The 16,204-nt window shown below is 33.2% G+C and overlaps 2 protein-coding genes across 7 annotated transcripts; both read left to right on the plus strand.

Moving 5' to 3' along the window:
* Window positions 1-6,020: 6,020 nt before the first annotated feature.
* LOC112276450 (uncharacterized) lies at window positions 6,021-9,877 on the plus strand. 3 transcript variants are annotated; one of them, XM_090247147.1, is made up of 10 exons: window positions 6,021-6,158; window positions 6,373-6,615; window positions 7,047-7,226; window positions 7,505-7,580; window positions 7,783-7,936; window positions 8,078-8,171; window positions 8,404-8,495; window positions 8,757-8,826; window positions 9,238-9,319; window positions 9,621-9,877. In XM_090247147.1, exons 2-10 carry the CDS (start codon window positions 6,547-6,549, stop codon window positions 9,743-9,745), a joined length of 942 nt encoding a protein of 313 aa, XP_090103273.1. In that variant the 5' UTR covers window positions 6,021-6,158; window positions 6,373-6,546; the 3' UTR covers window positions 9,746-9,877. The 3 variants fall into 3 exon arrangements, with proteins under 3 accessions (XP_090103273.1, XP_073387003.1, XP_073387002.1); XM_073530902.2 differs by having other exon boundaries at window positions 7,792-7,936; XM_073530901.2 differs by having other exon boundaries at window positions 6,525-6,615.
* A 1,709-nt stretch (window positions 9,878-11,586) lies between these two features.
* Window positions 11,587-13,154, plus strand: LOC141044881 (uncharacterized). 4 transcript variants are annotated; one of them, XR_012216631.2, is made up of 3 exons: window positions 11,587-12,004; window positions 12,365-12,588; window positions 12,781-13,154. XR_012216631.2 is itself a non-coding variant. In XM_090247149.1 (3 exons), the coding sequence occupies exons 2-3, from the start codon at window positions 12,450-12,452 to the stop codon at window positions 12,909-12,911; spliced, it is 270 nt and encodes an 89-aa protein (XP_090103275.1). In that variant the 5' UTR covers window positions 11,697-12,004; window positions 12,365-12,449; the 3' UTR covers window positions 12,912-13,154. The 4 variants fall into 4 exon arrangements, 3 of the variants coding, with proteins under 3 accessions (XP_090103275.1, XP_090103274.1, XP_073387008.1); XM_090247149.1 differs by having other exon boundaries at window positions 11,697-12,004; XM_073530907.2 differs by lacking the exon at window positions 11,587-12,004 and adding an exon at window positions 12,100-12,237.
* Window positions 13,155-16,204: the final 3,050 nt, after the last annotated feature.

Raw genomic sequence — 16,204 nt, forward strand, 5'->3', positions numbered from 1 at the left:
GAGACTGAAGAACCCTTCAGCCTCGACTCCTATATATACTACTGAATAGGAAGCTTCTCGAGCTACTTCCGCTAACTAGGACGCTTCTCCAACAACTTCTACTAATTAGGAAACTTCTCGAGCAACTTCCTAGAATCTATCAGAATATTCTAGAACCTTCTAAGAGAATCTTTAGGGAATATTCTAAGAATCTTCTAGAACCTTCTAAAGGAATCTTTAGAGAATCTTTAGAGAATATTCTAAAAGAATATTTGAAGAATCTTCCAATGTATGTCCATGACACACTTGTGGAAATTTTGAGCCAAAAATTCGTCCAAAAACTCAAGATATGGCTTCACCCATAACTAGCAACAAAACGATATACTTATTGCCTTCAAATTACAAGTGCTGTCTTCAACGCCTCATAACTCCTTCACCCAATCTTAGAATTCACTATACAGTAAATAGAATGTGTAGCCGAGAAAATGCTCCTTCCAAATTCAGTCGCCGATCTTCCGTTGCTCTCCGTATTCGTATGTGATGCCCAAAAGAAGTGACAGTAGGTATGAAATTGACACCTTATCTTTGAACATTCATATCTTTTCCATAAAAACTCGAAATTACACAAAATCTTCACCCAAATTATACCCAAAATCCTAAACCTTCTGACTCTGGCCTCAAAAGCTCGAATGGCCTCGAAAGAGGAACCCTAATTCCTAATATGGCCTCGGGCAGCCTCCTCAAAGCCCATTGGGCATGGTATTCGACCAATAGGGATGAAGTTCTTCACCCCTTGCCTTCATCCAACCATGCCTTACTTTCATCCTTCCCAATAAGCCTCCTTCTAGTTATATTTTCATCTTTTAATTCCTCCCTTCCCTTAATCTTTATACTAACTATTTAAATCCTATATAATATAAACTCTATAATCAAACTAGATTAACTTCCAAATAATTTTTCTTATTTCAATTCATTTTAAATTAACATACTAACTATTCTAACTCACATTAAGACTTATAAACATATTACATGTTTTCACTAATTTTTACATACTGTAAGTAATTACAGTACGACATCGTCATCTGCCTCAATCAATTGACTCTTATTGTCCGATGTAAATTCTGATTCTAGCAATTTAGATTCTCCATAATATTGTATCGAGTACATCTGTAGAACAATCTGACCCTGGCCTTTTCCAATTGTCAATGTACCTCGGCCCCAATCGTTTTTAGCTTTGGTTTGATAAATCCAAGGTCTGCCCAATAAAATAGGATATGATAACATAGAACTCTATAATTGAAATAGAATATAATCGATTTTGTATGTCAATCCCGCGATTACAGTGGCAATATTACATAAGATTCTCATTGGCTTTACCCGACTATGATTTGCCATTCGTAAGACCAATGTCGTAGGTAGCAATTGCTTTAGATCTTAATCCTTTATTGTATCCGCGTTCATTAAATTTACACTGGAGCCACCATCAACTTATACCCCTGGAATTAAAATGCCATCGATTGATACATCGATTGTTGGTGCTCCCAGATCTGGGTTTAAGCTAACTTCATGAATTTCTTTAGTACGGGATCTTCATCGTATTAACGTTGAATTCAATGTAGATCAACATTCCGGTGCTATAACCAAAAGTTGCTTCATTGTAATTGAAGGCTGAATAACATCCAAATCCTTCAGAATGTCGTAGGGTTCCATATTGAGAGTAATTTCCAATGCTCTTTTGTGTTTCATTGGTTTCAATTTTACTCCATTTGGTAGTAATTTTTTCCTAGCGGTTGAGATTGTCATTGGTAACTTTGTGAATTTTTCTACCACTAAAGGTTCCTTTAATGCGTAAGATCTTTTATTGGGCTGTACAGGTATTGGTACTTGGTCAATTGGGATCGATCTTGATGGTCCCGTCAAATTAGCACGTGGGACCGAATTGGGTTCCTCAGTCTGTTGAGGTCTCAATATTAGGATATGTCCCAATACTGATATTGTTTCATTTAGTCCCATGGACAGTACTACTTGCTCTCCTGTGATTGATTAATTCATGGTCCTAAATTAGATTCTTGTCTTTTTGTTGGCCTTTGATAAGCACTGCATTCACCACCTCAACACAATGTACTAGTGAGTCTCGTTGAACAGGGCCTTTGTCCTCTACCAGTTCGCTTGTTTGTATTTGCTCGTCCTGATTATTATAATTAAAGGGCACATTACACTACTGATAAGTGTGACCAGACTGCTTACAATTTCTACATATTACAGCATAGTCATCATTGGCCCTTGGATTAAGACATTCACTCACATAATGTCTGATTTGTCTGCAACGATAGCAACAAAGTGGTCTCCTGCCAACTCCTTTAGGGATAATGGGTGTCTCTACTGGTATATAATGACTAGGTCTGTTCCATGTCGGATGAATAAAGGATCTTGGTTGACCCATTGTTACTGTAGAGTCTGGCATTAGCTTCGTCATGGGTGGATATTGATGGTATCTTAGTTGGTTCATCACCAATCTGTGAGTATTGGATACACTTTCTTGGTAAAATTCAGAGTTGAAAAAATTAGAATAATTCTTGTTTTGTTTATTCGCTCCATTTCCATTCCAACCAAAACTATTATTCGTTTGTACTTGATTGACATCCCACGAAGTTGGTTAAGTCATTATCTGGTTATTGAGTTGTTCTTGCTTTCATAAATTCTAACAGTTGGTGGTAATATGCTTGCCTCCACAAAAGGTACATTATACAGTCATTTGGGGTGATGAAGGACATTCTGTTACTAAATGACTTTGCCCCTTACAATTGCTGCACCAGACATTGGGACGCATATTGGTTGATTTATGCCTTTTTTCTTTATCCTTGGTCAAATTCACAGCCAATTCATCCATTTTTTTTTGTCAATGTTAACAGCAATGACTCATTGGGATCCCTTGATACCAATGCATTTGGTAATTTCTTTGTAGGTATTGGTTTCTGATATGCAGAATAAGACGCATATGGATGTGATGATGATGGTGGTATAGCTTGCAATGGAATGACATCCACTATTCCCTGTGGAATTGTACCATAATCATTCCTTCTCAGATAACTTCCTGATGTGCCATTCCAATTTGTCATTTCATAACCTCCTTGAGATGGAATCATCGTGGCTCCAACTGTTAAGTTTTGGTCATAGTGACATTCCTCTCATACTTTTGCTCGCTCAAGAGATGATGCAATGGTGGCTGATTGGGCCTCCTTTACAAACATCTTCAATTCTGGTGGGTGTAGTCCATTAACCAATATGGACAACACAAATGATTCCGACATTTGATTATTTGGCCATTTTCAAAGTATATCCGCTACACGACCATAATATGACTGTAAGACTTCTCCTAGTACCATTTTGCTGTTTATTAATTTTTCTCTAAGACGTTCTTCAAAACCAATTAATCAAAAATGGGCTAAAAATATATTTTTCAATGCCTCCCAATTGATAAATTGTCCCACATGTTGGCAGTTATACCACTCAAACGTTATGTCTTTCAATGTTGCTGGTAGCCATCTCAATCAAATGTCTTCTGTTCTTCCATTATTGGCTACATACGCCATCAAGAATTGAGACAAATGTTGATCTGGATCCGCACCTGCCAAACCCCGAAAAGTAGGTAATGGTGCAATCCTAGTCGTTCGATCGCCCACTGCACCCATTTGAACTGCAATCAAAATTGCTGGTCCTCCGGATATCATTGAAGATGTCGGTGTTCCGCTCAATTCCTTATTAAAATAAAAATTTTCTCCCATAAAAGTCTTTTTTGGACTTCCAAGCCTTCCCGATTGACTATTATTATCTCCAAATAATTTTATTGGTTGAATATGAGGTGAAAACAACAGGTTTTGATATACTCTGAATTGATCTTTATTGGCAAGTGATTTATGTCGATCTTTAGAACTAGTCTTGTTAGGATCGGACATATTTCTAATTGAGAAAATACCCAGTGGGGTACCTAAACCCTCTATGCCTTCCTCGTTTTCTGTTAACGGCTTCGAGAGGTATGCTAGATTATTAGCAACGCTCTCCGCGAGTGCTCTTGGCAATTTCTTTAACAATATGTACTTCTAAAATATTAGAGGTCGATCGTCTTTTGGGTACGATCGAATATGCCGACAGGCATGCAACCACGGCTTAATCCAACTTTGTCGATGCTTCTTTTTCAATTTGTGATCTCGCTCATTATGCAACAAATTTCTTGCTTGCAATTGCTCTGTTCTTTTCTTTAATTGCTTTATTCTCTTTGCTGTTAAATTCTCATTCTTAATGACCATACTCTTTCATTATTTCTATTGAGTTTGCTTCCTAATCTCCTTTATTGCTTCGATAGTTAATTCCAACACTCAATAATATTGTCAATCCCCGACAGCGGCGCCAAAATGTGGTTGTCGTTTTACTTATTTCGGAAGAAACCTCCCAGAATAAATCCATATAGGGGGATTTGAACACAATGAAAGACCATGTATATGAACTCCAATTGTTAGGGTCATGCAATTAACCGCTACTGTTGAATGCTTACCATACCGAAGAACACTTAACTTTTCCTCCTACTGTCTACTCTCTTATATCAATACAATAACATCCACGACAATGATTTCAGTATCCTGTGTAACTCACAAATACACAAGCATATCTCAAACCCTTGAAAGAATAACTTCCAATCCACAAAATCTAATCAAGACAATTCCTTTGATTACAATTCGTCTCCACTAAACTTACAACCTTGCCATAAACAATGACTGGAAACTTCCATATATCCTCAATCTTTTACAACAATTGATAAATAGTGATCCATAAACAACTTCATAAATCAAACACTAATTCATTAAATCGATTCTCTTCACTAGAATCAACACTAACACAAAAGAAACAAGAAAACTAAGAAGAAGAGATAGCACCAAGCTTATCTTTGGCTCAGTACTATCGCAGTCTGGCATTTTCTTCCCCTCTCCAATCGTCCTTATACTACCCCGAGATACCAACTCCTATACTATAGATGATAACTACTTTTCTTGACTATTCATCCATTCTACCTGCTGAACCACCTTTTCAGCAGTTATCTATCCCTGTTTACACTGTACACTAGGTATCTACATTCTGAAAATAACTACTTATTCTACACTCATTATAATTTATAGAATTATTTTTCTTTTATAATAAAATCTAGTCCGTTTTTACGGATAAATTTTAATTATTGTGGTACAAAAAAAAGTACCAATAATTTTTTTTCTACTCATCAAAATCACATTTTTTATTTTATGTTTTTTTGTTTTATTCCATTAAAAAAAAATCTTATATAAATTTCTCATGTAGTAGTAAATGTGATCTTGGTTTATTTTATACAAGATCAGAAGAATTGGTATGTTCTATATATATATATATATATATATGTATACATATTCTATTTACATAATTAAAAAATAAAAATAAAATGCTAAAATATACTTGTGGTAACATATTTTTATTCATTTCAAGATTCGAATTCATCAAAAAAAATTCAGAAATGATTTTTAGATAATTCCATCCCATATGATTATTTTCATACAAAGAAAGACAGACTATGAGAGGGTGCACCCGCATATATATATATATATATATATATTTATACATATATATATAGATGTACATCTATGCATACGTGCAATATTAATTTTTTATATTGTTTGAAATATTTACATGTTCATCTGTAGACCCATCTTCACAGTCTTCGAAAAACAGGCATTGACTTCCAAATACAAGAGCTAGAAGGACTTGAGTGCATGGTAGGCAACCTACTCAGCACAACCCCGAAAGGATGAAACCTGGCATAGAGTACCCCATAGACAGAGTGTGGGATGGATGGATGGATGAATGCATGGGTGGATGGATGAATGAATGAAGAGCCGAGCCCATTCCTCGGACATCCATCTGCGGGGGCTGCGCAGAATCCCCTCAACTGTTGCGTTATTCCTCTGACAATGAAGCATCTGGCATGAAGCAGCCCCACGATCCTGCACACTGGCCGTGTGCCGCAATATTTCCGTGACGCCACTCCTCCGGTTTCCGCGCTGCCGCTGCACGCTCCGACCACCTCCGACCCTCATCGAAATCGGTGCAGAATCGTGACGGAATTCAGGGGTTTTCTGATGTGCAATTGGCGAAATGAGGTACGCCTGATGTTGGGGTTTACGCAATTTTCTTTTCTTGTGGGTGGAGCTGCGTTTATGTAGATGAATAGCTCCCACGATAGGAACCATGAGGTTTCAGGATTGGGTGCGAGGACGTGAGAGTCTCCAGGGAGTTTTGAGATTTGAAGGATTCCTGAGCAGTAGAGATTTGAAGAGATGTTTGCATTAGGGCTGAAAGGGGAGGGGTGGATAGGAATTGGATTTCTGCACCTCATGCGAGATTTGTTCTTCGTTCCTCCTGAGAATTTTCCAAGCGTTTCCCATGGAGCGGCCAATTTGACCCTTGTAGTTGAGGCTGGTGATCTTTGAGAAATAGGGTATAGTCCTAAACTACAGGCGGCACAGGTTGGGCTCAATCTGAGGAATCATGGCAGCTCCTCTTCAGTATAATCAATGGGCTCCGCTGCTGCCGCAGCCCAACGTAGCTCACGATGAGGTTCTTGTCAATTCCCTACTCCTCTGATTCACAATTTCTTGGTGCGCTAATCAGAAAACTTTAGTGCACAGCAGTGTAGTCATCGAGTTTCCAATCGAAAAATCAAATTCATTGTTGTCATCACTCGGGTTGATGAAAAATGACACCAATGATCGGAATATCTTGCAATGACTTGTAATTCCCGATATGACAATGTTTCTTACATTAAATAGGCCTTAATCAGTGCATCTCTAGTTCAAACAATCTCTTGTTTTAAAGGTTCGACCACAGGTATTGAATGTGCGAAATTGGAATATTCTGGCAATGTTTGGGAAGTTTGGGGTGTATTATGCATGTGATAAAGTTTAGATATCTGGCTACATATTTAGAACTTTAAAAGCTAGTTTTGCGATGGTTTTATTGATAAAACTGATGGTGGTTGGTTGGAACAGGTGAGAACTATATTCGTCTTGGGATTCCCTTCTGATGTTAAGGAGCGGGAGCTACAAAACCTTTTGCGGTGGTGGCCAGGGTATGAAGCGTCGCAAATGAATTTTAAATGTGACCAACCTATGGGTTTTGCGCTTTTTTCTACAGTTGCTATGGCCATGGCTGCACGCGATGCCCTTCAGGTGCCTATTAAATCTTTCACAATCTCTATTATAGATCTATTATAGAGTTGAGTTATCATAGTCTTAATCAATTTCTTACCTAGTAAGGGTTCTGATTGATGTGTTTGCCATCAATTTATTAATGATATAGGGTTTGGAGATTTGTATAGCCTCTAAAGTATCTTTGCTAACCAAATATTCTCCTATATATATATATATATATATATATATATATATCATGTTAAAGACTTTGCATCTACTATTTAAAGATTCACTTAATTTTTTGTTTTTGGAAATAGAACTTGGTTTTTGATGCGGATACAAATTCTGTTTTACGAGCTGAAATGGCTAAGAAGAATTTGTTTGTGAAGAGAGGTAATTTTTAAAATTATAAAATTTGTACGTTGTTAAATTTTGATTGTACCATAGAATATCTAGTTTAAAAACTTAATTTTGACATATTACTAATGTTTGATATTATTGATAAACTTATTTTTATTTTTATATTTCATTCCATCAATTTTATGATTGTAACATATTTTAATAGATATTTAATGTTTTTTTTATGAATGTTTAGGAGTTGCAGGAGATCCTTGCATAAGCTTTGATGGAAGTAAGCGCATGCGCACTGGGGGTGGTGATTATTCTCCAGCACCCTATTCTGCACCATATCCTTCTACATATCTTACTCAACCAATGACTAGTCCAACACCTGCATGGGCCCCTCAAACGTAACTAATTTGTTGTTTATCATCTAAATTTAGGTCAATATTTTTGTGCATAAAAAATGTCTAAAAGTGTAAGTAATTTAGAATTATTCAAGTATTATTTTTTTAGAATTTTAAAAAAACTTGTTTGGTATTGGTTTGTAGTTATGGATTGCCACAACCACAATATGATCAATATGGTGCCTATGTAGCACCACAACCTTTGCCAATAACACCATCAGGCTATGCTCCAGTACAGGTAATTTTATTGTACTACAAAGTTATTTTTTAATTATTCTTTAGAATAATTTTGAGTGGTGATAATTTTTAATTATGATTTTAGTCGAGTGTTTATATGTGTGAGCTATAAACTTTTAGGAGTTTATTATACAATAGAGGTTTATGTTTAAAACTATCAATGTCATATCTAACTGTTTAAAAATAAGTAGGACTTATTCATATGTATATTATTATATTGGATGATTTTGCAGAACACAAAAGACAATCCACCCTGCAACACATTGTTTATAGGGAATTTAGGAGAGGCTGTCAATGAAATTGAGTTGCGAGCACTATTTAGTGGGTAGGTTTGTCTTAATATTATTTGAATATAATAAATAGAAGAATGATTTTTAGATGCATTAGATTAAAAGACATTCTCTTTCTTTATATATATATATATATATATATATATATATATTATGTTTTTGATGTTAAATAAACAATAATTGAATATAATATTTTCATTAAAATTGAACTATTACAAATATAGTTTTTGTATTAAAATCATAAGTTTTAAATTTTGATATGTAATTGCATTTAATTTAATTGTTCTTCTTTTCAGGCAATTGGGTTTTAGACAAATGAAAGTTTTACGACAAGGCAAAAATATTGTTTGCTTCATTGAATTTTTGGTAAAACTTCTACATCTTATTTTTAAAGTAAAACATTTAAGAATTGTAAATATTTATGTAACACCTTGTATAAAACAAGATAAGCATATTGTCATATTACATTAGTGGTAGTGCATGTTGGAATTTAATTATCTTAATATACTTTGTTGAAAGGATTTATACAGTGATATTAAAATTTTAAGAAATTTTCAGTTTTAGAAAGTAAATTAGGAATTTTATTAATTATAGAATTTGGTAGTTTGTAATAGCATGCATATTAAAAGAACCAACTAGTCTTTTAATTAGATGAATATATTTTAATAATTATATAGTAGAAACATAATTTTTTATAATGTATTTGATTATTTTTAATATGATATTAATAATATAAATTTATGAGTTAAATTTTTTTGGTGTGTGTGTATTGAACAGGATGTAAATAGTGCAATGTTAGTACATACAAACTTGCAAGGTGCTGTTCTTTCAACCTCAGATAGAGGTGGCATGAGAATACAATATCCTCACAATGTATATGTATATATATACTTAATTTCTTCTAAGTTGTAATTATTTAGATGTTTGTCTAATTTTCTTTTAATTTAAAATATTATATCTAAATTATATATATTGTAGGGAATTTTGAACACCTATTTAATTGATCAAAAGTAGCATAATAAGATATAATACATTAATGTTATTAACATTTGTTAGTAACAAATGCTTTTTTTATTTGTATATTTTTGAATATGTTGACATATTCTATACTTTACTTGATTCAAATCTAAAAATATAATTGTATTCTTTGACCCTACTTAAATTCTCGAAGAATCCATATGGAAGAAAAAGAGAAGGTGGAGGTAATACACACTATGACTTAGGTGTAACAACTCCAAGTGTAGAAGTGAATGGAAGTGTAGAATATATGGTGCCTTCTGTATAATTTATTGTTCCTCACGAGCAAGCAATAGTCTAACTAAAGATGTGGCAATTGATATACTTTTATTTGATTGTTCTTCCAAGATTGTGATATACTTTTATTTCTAAAATTTTAATCATGGTTTTTTAATTGCAACTTCTTTAATATCAACATATTAAATTTATTCACTTCTTTAATTATTTCTACTATGTATTATTCTTGTATTTTTTTTCTTTTCATGATGTAATTTGTAAATTATTCTTTAATTTTACAAGTTAGATAAAGTGTAATTTATAATGGATGTCTAATATAACATAATATTTTAAAATATATATTTTAATGTTAATAGAAGTATAAAATAATATTTGCAAGCTCCAAAAAGCTTTACAATAGAACCATAAATAATTTATAACCAAACAATATTATTTCAAAATAAATTATTAATTAATAGAGTTTATACATATAAAAAGAACTCTGACATTTTTTTATATTAATAAAAATTAGAAAGAACTAATATGAGTTTCTTATTATATTTTGCCTATTTTTTTTTTATTACTGTGATTGATTTTTTTTTGTCTTATAACATAAATAATTTCATCACTAAGTAAAGTCATCCTAAAAAATGAAAATGAAAATTTCTTTTCTTTGATGCATCAATCAAGATGAGCAATAATTTTCATGCTTTGGAGTGAGTATCCAAAAACAATTATCCTTTGAATTAACTTCCATCAGCTTCTGGAGGACATGAAAATTTATAACACAACTTTGTCCTATACTGGTTCTTATCAATCTCTTAAAAAGTACAAGCAAACCTTTCCAAGTAGCTTAAATGTGAAATGTAAGCCAATCATTGAGTAGAAGTTGAAAATTATTCTGGACACAAGTCCAAAGTTAGCATACTTGTTAAGCCAGTCTTTGACAGATCATAGCTCACATTTCACTCTGCGTTGCAATAAAAAATTTGCGTTCTCAACTACGAAAGAATGTATCTTACCTAACATACTGAACCTGATTTCATGCAGCCATTCACGATGCTTTCTCAGTTATGAGACTTGAAACTTTTCCTGAATTGTTTAATATTTGTCGAGCATTTCTTGATAATTGAAAGCCTCGAATGAGGAGCAGCTAACGTCGATTGATGAAACCCTCTGAGAGCTCAAATACATCCTTGTTGGGTGCTTTGTCAAGAATGGTGGTTTCTCCCACATGCAATTCCTTTAACAAAAAACACAGTGTGGTCCTCTTTCGTGCCTCACCTGATGCTGTGATTGTAACACTTACATAAACTGAAAAATGACTCGAATATTGCATCAACGTGTGGCAGGAATACCTTTGCCATCGCACTTCATCGTAAACCCATGGAGTGTTTATCTCTGAAGAGTCAGAGATAAACACTCTATATATATATATATATATCTATGAGACCAACGCCTTTCACCCACTCCAACTGAAAAGGTTTGTCGACACGCACATGGTTCCAGTATTTCTTTCATTTTCTTTTTTGATTATGAAAGCCTTACTCCAACGTCACCGCCATGAAACTGGGTCTTCAGGTTGAAGCCGATTGCAATAAACCAGTCTTTGTGCTAACAAGTCTTCACCAGCAAAAAATGTCTGCGTGTAAGAAAACACTTAGCGTCAAACTTAATATGCTTAAGTTTCATACTACAACTCGAGAACATTGGGGTTCAGTGCACATCACGGAGGGAATCGGTACGGCAAAAGCAAATCCAAGATGCTTGGAGAACACATGATATGCATCTATGCCGAGGTGCAGCTCATTCAACGCATTAGAAACACCGAACAAGCTCATTAAAGCGATGATGGTCGTTCTTAAATCTTTGAGAGGTTTAGCCATCGAACCTTCCTCCACCATAATCAGGAATCCCGCAATCCACGCCTTCAACAGACACAATTTAAAGCCACCATGTGACGCAAGAGTCTAGAAAAATGTCGAATGGATACCAATTTGTCGGTACCAAAACCTACATATTGGCTTTTAGTGGAAAAGTCTCGGGCACATCACTTCGTCAGAGGTACAGATTTCGGTGTGTGCATAATGCACTAGTCGTGCAAGCTCCATTAGTATTGATGGGGCCGGGTCGAAAAGCTCTCTCATGGCCATCTTCAATTCTCAGGGCAGGGCCATCGCTGCAGCGAGGTCAGAGAGATAATAAGTCATGTAGGGAAGAGAACATTCTTCCAACAACCGGGGTGGACTTCCATAGCGGTTTCAATCCAGCGCGACAAGTGATTTGGTGGAAATTTCCTCCTGCCATCGCTGTGAGTCAATTCGTTCCTTAAATGCGATCTTTCCAGCTTTCTGTCAGCGTGATTGAGTTGGACGGCTCTTAGTTTGTCATTGAAAAGCTCCAGGTGCTTGAGTCTTCCTTGCCGACGATCACCGGAGCATACCACACTAATGTTTATTGATCATTAGATCTCACCTGCATTCTTCGTTAGTCCTGTGCTGTGGTTTAGTCAAAGTAGGGTCCTGACGCAGACCATGGATTCGGGTCAGTAGTCCGGAAACCGCGTACTCTCGGTGATTGTGGATGTCTTCAATGTGGCGACCTACTGTTATCGTTTCTTAGGGAGCTGAAACTGGGGAACTTAATCAGCTGTAGTTGTGGCGTGTTGCAGAAAAGTTGGGGTCTGCTTGCTCTGCACTTATTCTCTTGAGCAGTGCGCCTCGGCAGGGTTGGGGTTTAGTTCTTTGCGTCTTGCAATGGGGAAGGGAAATCTCATGCAGGCCATGTCTGTGCTAATCTTACTCTCTAGCTGCATATTGCTTCTTGCTGCCGTTGCCGCCGCCACACCCCATGGCTCAACGCCGTCAATGCGCCCGTTCCTCGGAGACACAAAAGGTATATTCCCTCCTCACGCACCCCTTGATGGCTCAGCTAGCGCTAAAACTTTGTTGGGTTTTGCTGAGGTCTTTCCTGCATCTGGCTATGGCCGACCATGGTTTGCCATGGTCAGTAGTTGTCGGCTGTGGCGAGCGTAAACCAAACTCTCGCCAATTACCGAAATGGTCTATTTGATTGTGTTGCTTGCAGTGGCAACCTATGATGCACAAGGTGCCTCGAATGCGAGGCTCTCGCGCAGACGGGCGCTCCTCACAACTCGATATGCACCCATCGGAATGCCTCCTCCTCCAGCCATGCGGAGTCCTCCTCCTCCATACTAAATCTGCTTAACTTCTTTAGATCAATTTCCAAGCCTCCCTATTATACAAAACTGTTGTAGGAATCTACATCCTGGATGTAACTTCTAATTGACGATGAAAAACAGTTGTTGATGTCTGACCTTGATCATGTGCATTGCTAATTTGTATTTTAGAAACTTATACGTTGTAACAGATAGAATAGCATACTATGCAGTTGAGCTTGTAATCTACACCGTATTGAGTAAAGGATACTGTTCACGCCTTCGCTGCTGTGCACTTACATTTAACCATTCTCTGATGAGTTTCTCACACATAGAGTACTTGCTACAAGACATCCCGGAACAGATATTGTGAATCTACTACATTAGATGTTGTTACAGAATACTCTCATCCCCAAGGAAGTTTTATGTCCGTTCTTCACGTAGCAGTTATCCATCAATAATTCGTTTTGATGAATCTGCAACAAAACATGATACGGGGAGGATTAAATCCCTTCTATTTTCTTTAATTACTAACTGTATTGTTGTTTATTGAGCTGTCAGAGAGCTGGACATAGATGATGAGGTCCTGGTGTGATCTTCGCAGACTTGTGTTCAATACCACACCCCGAACTAAATGTTGTGACTAAATGATGTATCTAGCTTTGTACCTATTTTCCTTCAGTACAACAAATGCTTTGCAGGAAAGGAAGTGTATTATTACAACAAGGAAAGTGAATTACTGTGTTTGTGTATATATAAAAATACATTCTTTGCTTCTATTACAAGTGGGTCCATTCTGTGATTCTGTCGCATGACAAGTTATTTGCTGATATTTTGATAAGGACATTCTGCACAAAGTCAAGGAAGAAGAACCAATAAATGACTGACATTTTTCTTGTCAAGTACACGTCCGAGGTTTGGTTTTTATGGATCTGTGTATGTTTGTTTTGATGTGATTGGTCATATTGCATTCAATGCAATAAGTACCTTATGTAGCTATATCAATGAATCTTATAGTTATTATGGTACTGAACTATTTCCATTCTTATCTAATTATTCTTACAAAAAAATAACATTAATAAGTTGTAAAATTTCTTAGATGTTTTTTAAAACGAAAAAAGAAAAAAAGAAAAAAACTAACAAAATAAGATGAATAATAAACATACTTCCACCGACTCATTACTTTTATGGTATTAAATGGTTTACTTTATTAAATTTTCAATCAAATTAAAATCAAGCAGCATTTATAAATCAAGAAATTTAATTTAATTTAGTTTAATTTTTAAAAAACTTAATAGTTTATTAATAATATATGTATATTATAATTTTAATATGTATATATATATATATATATATATATATATGTATATATTTAAATAGCTTAAAAAATATTTTATTGTTAAGTTCTAAGTTATGATTAGAAGACATAGCTACTAGATTTATATCTATAATATTGGCTATTTTCTAGACAATAAAACATTACAAATTTTCACAATATAAAACCTTTTTATATAGAAATATCTATTTAGATTTTTTAGAACAGTTTTTAAATTATGATCATGTTAGATTCTAGCTTTTTCATAAAACATTGTAAATTTAAAATGTATATTTGTTATATAATCCAAATAACAAGACTTGTATTTGCTTTATTAAATATAAATAAATAAATAAATAAATAAATAAATAAATAAAATCAAAGATATTAATAAATAAATAAATTTGAAATATATAATAATATTAGTCTAAATATGTTTTTCTTACGGAAAAAAAATATTGAGGACCAAACAATGTAAGAGAATATTGTATAACATTCTTGCAACATTCAAAATCTCTGTAAAACAAATATCAAAAAAGAACTCAAACATTACTTTGGTACTGTAAAAAATCGTTATTTTCAACTTAAAATCAAATATATGGGTGAAGTTTTTAGAAAAAAAAATAAATTTTATGTATAATCCTCTTTAAATTGTTCAATTGACTTTCTTTGGAAATTGAAATTCATAAAAATTTAAGAATTCAAATATTTTAAAGTATGAAAATTACAAAAAAAAATGTATCTTGAATAGAATTTTAATTTAATTCAATATTTAATTTTTTTCTAGAATTTTAAATAATCAAAAAATATTTTTTAATTATAATAATAATTATTATGTATTATTTATATATTATATTATATTTTAAATTTTAAATACAATAATTGCTTCTAAAGATTTAAATATTTTTTTATATTATATAATTATTTATAAATAATATTTTGCTCAAATATATAAAAAAGATTACATTTTTCATCAAAAATATCATTTTTTAGTAAAGAAAAGATTAGCAACTCTTCTTTCTAAACCATAGCTTCCATTCTCAATCGGATTAATATCAAGAAAAAAAAAAATAAAAGTTCTAATGCAAAATATCTTACTTATCAGCCAAATATTTCAAAAGATTGCATAAATTTTAATTTAAAAAATTGAAATAAACTTTGTAATTAATATGATTTTATTTTTTTTAGAATATTTTGATTTTTTATATTATTTTTTATACTATTTAATTGAAAGCACATAATAAATAAAAAATTATATATATATATATATATATTTAACCATATAATATTTTTAATGATAATAGCATGAAATTTAATTTAAAAATATTATAAAGAAAATTAATATATTCTATCTTCTTTTTGTAGATCTAACACTTAGTAGATGGTAACAAAAGCAAAGAAGGCTATTTGCAATTTTTCATCCAGAAAACAAAGAAAATCTATAACTTAATCATAGACCTTTCTAAGTTAAAATAATGATCTTATAATACAAATTAAGCAAAAGCTATATTTTATATTACCTTTTTATACTTTACTTACAATTTTAAAAGATTAGAAAGAATAAGAAGATCTTAATACTACAAATATTAAGTTTAAGAAGCAACAAGGCACAAAGTAACAAGGCTTAACAAAACCATTTTAATTTTGATTCCAACAAGCTAGAGATATAGTATTTATAAACAAATTTTAATTCTCAATAACATAATTCTATAATATACAAGATACTATTGAGCTTGCAACTAGTTGATTCCAATATTTCAAATAAGAATCTAATATTAGTAACTAAGCATGTTATATAAAGTCTAGCAATATCAATACATAGTTTCTAAATAATGTATTAATCAAGCTACTAAGTACTATAAAAAAATTTAATCTAAGAAATATTAATAAAATTTGGTTATATTATAGGGTTATCTTCAATAAGATATTGATTCTTAAATAGGTAAAGTATAAAAAGAAATAAAAGTCATAGTGAAATTAAGTTTATGCATAATATTATTTGCATTGATAGATTTAAA

Source organism: Physcomitrium patens, chromosome 24 (genome assembly GCF_059467195.1).
Source record: "Physcomitrium patens ecotype Gransden chromosome 24, ASM5946719v1, whole genome shotgun sequence".
NCBI lineage: Eukaryota > Viridiplantae > Streptophyta > Bryopsida > Funariales > Funariaceae > Physcomitrium > Physcomitrium patens.

What these genes read in the sequence shown, in the direction of transcription:
- LOC112276450 (XM_090247147.1), top strand. Translation starts at nt 6,547, where the DNA reads ATGGCAGCTCCTCTTCAGTATAATCAATGGGCTCCGCTGCTGCCGCAG. An exon ending in CAGGCTATGCTCCAGTACAG is followed by an intron (nt 8,172 to 8,403) that starts GTAATTTTATTG and finishes ATGATTTTGCAG; the next exon opens with AACACAAAAGACAATCCACC. An exon ending in TAGAGGTGGCATGAGAATAC is followed by an intron (nt 9,320 to 9,620) that starts AATATCCTCACA and finishes TGACCCTACTTA; the next exon opens with AATTCTCGAAGAATCCATAT.
- LOC141044881 (XM_090247149.1), top strand. Translation starts at nt 12,450, where the DNA reads ATGGGGAAGGGAAATCTCATGCAGGCCATGTCTGTGCTAATCTTACTC. An exon ending in GTTCCTCGGAGACACAAAAG is followed by an intron (nt 12,589 to 12,780) that starts GTATATTCCCTC and finishes TGTTGCTTGCAG; the next exon opens with TGGCAACCTATGATGCACAA.